At 34.2% G+C, this 5,927-nt stretch overlaps 1 protein-coding gene across 1 annotated transcript; it reads right to left on the bottom strand.

Moving 5' to 3' along the window:
- Positions 1-436: 436 nt before the first annotated feature.
- LOC128675292 (uncharacterized) lies at positions 437-1,959 on the bottom strand. The gene has a single exon (XM_053754599.1). The coding sequence runs from the start codon at positions 1,265-1,267 to the stop codon at positions 437-439; it is 831 nt and encodes a 276-aa protein (XP_053610574.1). The 5' UTR covers positions 1,268-1,959.
- Between the last annotated feature and the right edge of the window lie 3,968 nt (positions 1,960-5,927).

The following is a 5,927-nucleotide window of genomic DNA, read 5'->3' as shown; positions in this document are numbered from 1 at the left end:
CATATACGCTTGACCTTTCTGTAGGTGCATAGGCTTGTATTATACTTACTTCCTTATTTTTGAATTTTAATTGAAGTAATGCCACTCTTTCGGAAAAGCCAACAAAGTTTACAATATTTCTTTTGTGCTCTTTTTTTATGAGAAAACCTACTCCATAAAATCCAGGAGTTTCTCCTATATAACAAAGAATGTGGTTTTCATGTTCTTCGACGTTGCATCCTAGACGTCGTACTTCTGCCAATCCTATAATATCGTAATTTATATTTTTTATCGCAAACATTAATTCTATATATTTTTCGGTCGTCGCCAGGGTTCTCGTGTTGAAAGTTATTATTTTTAATTTATTTATTAATTCTTCGTTTGGAGGGTTATGGTCGGTTTCTTCCTCGGTGACCAGCCGTGTTGGAAGATGTAGAGGGGGCGCATGCTTTGATTGCTATTGTATATTCATATCATTGTTCGACGAACAGCTATTGCTGGTAAGGTCGCTCTTCTGGTCTTTAGAGGTCTGAGCGTTGCGAGTATCCCGCGGCCAGTATGAGGAAATTTTATTTTTCTTCAGTGTTTGCGTTGTTGCCTTTTCTCGGTGATGGTTATTTGATGTATTATTCCTTGATAATGCATCTGAGGGGCTTTGTGACAGCATGCGCTTATTGTTACGACCTCCTTGTTCTGTGCTCGTAAGTTTGTTCGGAGTTATTGGTAATATTACTAGTTTATCGTACTTTATAAACACTGTATTCCCTTTCTCTCTCTCTAATTTGGCAGTTTCTTGAAGTAATTTTCTCGTTTCAAGTATTTTTGGCGGAAAGTCTTCAGCAATTGCATAGATGGTACCGCGAAGAGTGCGTTTCTGTTTAAGAATGTCGATTTTCTTTCCCATTGTACCAAGTGTGACAACAACAGGTCTTGCTTTTTCAGCCTTCCTCCCAATTCTCCTCAAGAATTCTATTTCTGCTTTATTAGTATTTGAGTTCATTGTTTTATTGAATATGTCTAATACTTTTTCTGACAGGTCATTGTATCCGCGTTCGCCCTCAGGTATTCCAAAGATTACTATATTTCTTTGTCTTTGAATTTTTTCGATTAAATCAATTCTCTTTTCTTTTCGTTCGCTATCTTCTTCTAAATTTTGAATTCTGATGTGTAAATTTTCAAATTTTTCTTCTATTCTTTGTGTTAAGTTTTTTTCCAATATTTTTATAGAGCTATTTGTTTCTCTTATATCGTTTTGAATTTTTTCGAACATTTGTTTTATTTCTTCCATGTTTTTATTTTTTGTGAATATGTAATATGGTACTAGTGCTGCCACCTAGTGGTGTTAATTCAGATATATCGGACGTTCGTTTTGGTAGTACAATTAATTTAGTTATTCGATCCTAGATGGCGCGCTGTTAGAACAAACTTTATTTCCAGAAAAAAATCTTGCTTGAGCCGAGTTCCGATCTCGTGTCCTTGAGCGTGCTCAAGTATGATGTGCAGTATAAAAGTATTAGCGCTGACCGATGCGCTATTTACTGATAAGTAGACTTGGCGAATTTGTGTACTTTATTCTTGAGTTTTATTATGGAAGCAGATGGGATTGTCCGACAAAGGAATTCTTATTTCTTCACTACCCGGCACACTTTTTTATTGAATGTTTTACGCACATATAATAAAGTTTTTGGATTGTTAACGCACTTATTTGTGATCCAATTGTTTGTATTTTGTCGCACAGTCCACGGAAACAATATCTTTCACTAAATATAGGTTCTGTTTATAATAAGTTCTATCACTGTCACTTAACACTGGAGTCAATTTTTAGGGGTTTCGACTTTAATGTTTTACGTAATTTAATAACGCTTTTTGTTATTGTATCTGCCTAATAGCACTTGCCCTTATACATGACAATATATTTCACTTTTTACTACTTTATGCAAGTACAATTAACACTCTGTTGATTTTTAAATCTTTTTATTACGCGGAAGGTTTAGCTGTATAAATTATTATAGATTTACTTGAGCGAAGCCAGGTTGAGCCGCTAGTTTACAAAGTGGATGTAAGTTTGGATTACATCAAGAAGTGGAGTCTACATTTGTCGTTAGTTCTAATAATAAAAACGTATTTTAACTTTACTAGTTAACGACTACATAAATATTAATAAAGTCCACTTCATATAAAATGCAAGATAAATTACACCTACACGGATCAAAAATACTGTCAAAGGAGACACATTACTTCGAGTGTTCCAATCCATAACACCAATAAATTTATCTCACTCCCCATTATAGTCTAAGAGCCATATCACTAAATCGTCGTTGAAACGACAAGATCTAATTAACATCCATACTCGAGTTATCCCCAAAATAAAGTATCGGAGTGTCGTAAGTTAAAAAATAAAAAGTTGAAGATAGACCGAGGTCCGGGGTAATAAAAGTTTATGGTGTAGACCAACCCACGCTCGCATCCAGTCAAATAAATCTTCTGATCTAGCCAGTAAAGGGTTGTGTACCTGTGTGAGTTTGTATAAGGGCCAGGTTAGTTTTTTGTACGTGTGATTTTTGTAAATGTAGACGGTGGTTTTAATGGTGCAATCACATTTTTATAGTCGCTAATATTAGTTTTTGAATTAGTTTTATCTTGTTTTTATTCAGTGATATTAGATTAACAGATTGGGGTTGATATCACGCAGTTTGCTGGACTTTTCGTGTATATACGTGACAAACAACTTCACTTTTTTATATTGTTTAGTGCCCGGGTGACAAGATTGTTTCTTCATCATTATCATCTGTAGATGACGATAAGCAAATTGCTGGCAAGATCTGGATAAATAATTGTTTCATATTACGTAGGTACTAAATTTTCTAAAATTATTCTGAATAGAATTTCGTTATAATGACTCATTAAAAGTATTAAATCTTTTTTAAATAAGCGAAGTATTATGTAAATTATGTATCAAAATATAACAAACTCAAGGCTTGCCAAATTCGCTTCTTTCCGCTTGTTAAAAGACAATAAAAGTTTATTGTTATACTGTATTTGCGAAATTTGGCAATTTATATACTAAAATACTTTATAATATTTTAGAATGGCGAAAATGATAAAGTTTATATATTCATAGGTGTCAATAAGGAGTTTATTTTAGGCAATATTTATTTCTGTTTTCCGTTGTTGTATGTGCGTAACAAAGGCTTATCAAACCTGTTTTATAACTGCGTGGTTAAAAATTAAATATATTAAATAATAAAAAAAATATATTCTGATATTAACATCTGTTACCTTTAATATAATATACATATTATTTGCATAGTTCGTATTATTTTTGGTCAAATATCTTTAAACGACTTGAGTAAAATTTGTTGTCTTTGCCAACTTTTCTTTTTTTGTATTTGAAAAAAATCTTACAATTCCTCGAAATCAGTAGGTACTTCGCTATTTAAAAAAATAATAACTTAAAACTATAACTTTTCGCTTCGTCAGGTAAAGATATAAGAAAACATTTATCTAACATTATTGGAGTCACGTGGGACATACACAAATACCCAAATTTTTAATAAGTTTAAGTAGGTACCTATAATAATGAGTAGAATCATATTTTGATTAAATAATAATATCGTACAATTTCGGCTTATCGCCTTTCCTCCCTGGCAACAGATCGTATAAAAAGGAAAAGGACTCTCCGGCCCCTAGCCTATTCAATCCACCCTCTGATTTCATCACCTATCATTTCTATTTCATTCAAATTGCACTCTTAACGCCATACGAATACGATGCACCGAAAACTGCATTTATATGCAAAAGAGCGATTACGTCATATTTATCCCCTTTCGGGAGTGAGGGAGAAGGGTGGTATCTTTTTCTCTGTCTGTTGATTTACCAAATCCCGTCCTTGGTTTGTTTTGGGCCGTGATGCAAGTGGTTGAAGGTACCAAAAAAGACAAAGGGATGGTGTATAGAGATTGATATCATCTCATCAGCGTAAACGATCGTTTTATGCAGAGGCTTTCTCACGTCTTTATTGCTTACGGTGGGTACGGTGCTACGTGTGGTTTTTTGACAGTTACTTTATTTAATTTTACTTTCTCTAAAACAGCGTTTATTATGCACAATATTTGGAATTATAGTGTATAGGTTCTTATTTTCGATTGTGTAATAGTTAAAAAACTGGTGCCGAATTTTATCCAAGACGCCTAAAGACTTTTACGACTACGTATCGCGTCCAGTGGCAAGTAATCGCAAACATACTAGTGAATTTAAACTGTCCACCAATGTTCAGGTTTCCTCGCGATGTTCTCCTTCACCGGAAGCAAGTGGTGGTCTATGGAAAACTACTATAAATGAGTCAGATCGGTATACAAACTCATGTGGCAAATTTCGATAACAGACAGACGGTCTTAACCACTTAACCATCACCTCTTCAATGTATAGGTGAACAAATACTTCGAGAATGTTCTAGATTAGGCTTAAATTGAAATGGATTGCGCGAGAAAAACAGATGTTTTTAACTAGATCATAGACTAGCTTAGAATTTATAAATTTTAATGTAATCAGTATACCAAATTATGTAGGAACTAATGCTAAAGTTTTGAGCTTACTTCATCTAAATCCCAACTAATGTTATAAAAGCGAAAGTGACTTCGCTTGCCGACTTTTCAAGGATTATTATAAATATTAAACCAATCTTCACCATATTAAGCATACATATAGGTCCAGAATTAAAAAGTTTCGACCATAAATGGTAAGACAACACAAAAGACTGTATGGAAGTAGTTGGGGAGGGTTTTGCCAAGCAATGGGACTTAAATAATAAGAATGAAGAGGAGGCAAATAAACTACTTTTCAACACGGAAATAGTATCTACAGTTCTGTGAAAAAAAAATGTACGCGGGGCAATGTTAGCGAATTGCTAATAAAATTACGAGTATTATCTGCAGATAATTAGTTTTCCCTCTCATAGTCCCCAGCTGACGACCAAAATATTCTGCGTAAGTTACTGGCAGCACGGAAAATATGATTTTAGAAATAAACGATTCTGTCATTTCCAAGACTCCAGTTGGTCCTTTATTAGGACCTTAACAGTGTTTAGCCCTCGGCTTCATTCGTCTTTGTCCCTTTGATTTTCCGTAAGACCACCTTCCTAGCTATTCTCGCTTCACGACACTTCACGGTTTACATGTACAAGATACTTTCCACTGTAAATCGAAGTTGTTAAAATTGAGTTTGCTTTGCCAATGCTCTCAAAGGATTAGCAAGGAGCTTGTTTATAATTTTCTTGAAATGCTCAAAGGAACTGACGTTAAGTAATTGACTGGCTGCTCGCTGTTGATTTACTCGGAAACTAGTTTCATTTTGTTTAGAAGCAGATGCGAATTCGCTATTAGAGTACTTCCTAATGTTTCGTTCTGAGCTGTAACGCCACAAAGCCCGGGGCACAGATTAAATTATTAAGAAGTATCGTGTCAACGTAAAAAAATACCTTAAAATTTGGAAACAGCTGTTACTTAGATGACGTTAATCATTCTTGTGAATGTTGGTGTTGCCTATCAGCTACCTAGGATACGTGTCCCTTAGTCACCTCGTACGCTATCCTCTTTAAGATATGGTGTTCTATTCGGAACAAACTCAAAGTAGTTATTTCTTAACGTGAATTGGGCAAAATGATTACATTATATTAGTCGTAAATACAGTCAACAGAATATGAACGAATACATATCAATGCAATTACGGCTTTATTACCATCGCCTAAAGCTCTATGTAACGAACATGTAAGAAGCATTTGAGCCGTAACCCTACTTTTTTTTACTTCGACAAAAATACCACTGGCTCTATCTAGTCCGTAAAATAATGACGTGATAATGATTGAACAAATTATGAGGTGATTATATGACAATAAAAAAAAACATTTTAATTAGTTCTATATATAGTGTTACATCTTTTGTATTGCTTCC

The sequence above is a fragment of the Plodia interpunctella genome, chromosome 14, assembly GCF_027563975.2.
Source record: "Plodia interpunctella isolate USDA-ARS_2022_Savannah chromosome 14, ilPloInte3.2, whole genome shotgun sequence".
Taxonomy (NCBI): domain Eukaryota; kingdom Metazoa; phylum Arthropoda; class Insecta; order Lepidoptera; family Pyralidae; genus Plodia; species Plodia interpunctella.
Note: the sequence above shows the minus strand (reverse complement) of the source record. Positions and strands in the feature narration are given on the sequence as shown.

What these genes read in the sequence shown, in the direction of transcription:
- LOC128675292 (XM_053754599.1), bottom strand. Translation starts at nt 1,267, where the DNA reads ATGGAAGAAATAAAACAAATGTTCGAAAAAATTCAAAACGATATAAGA.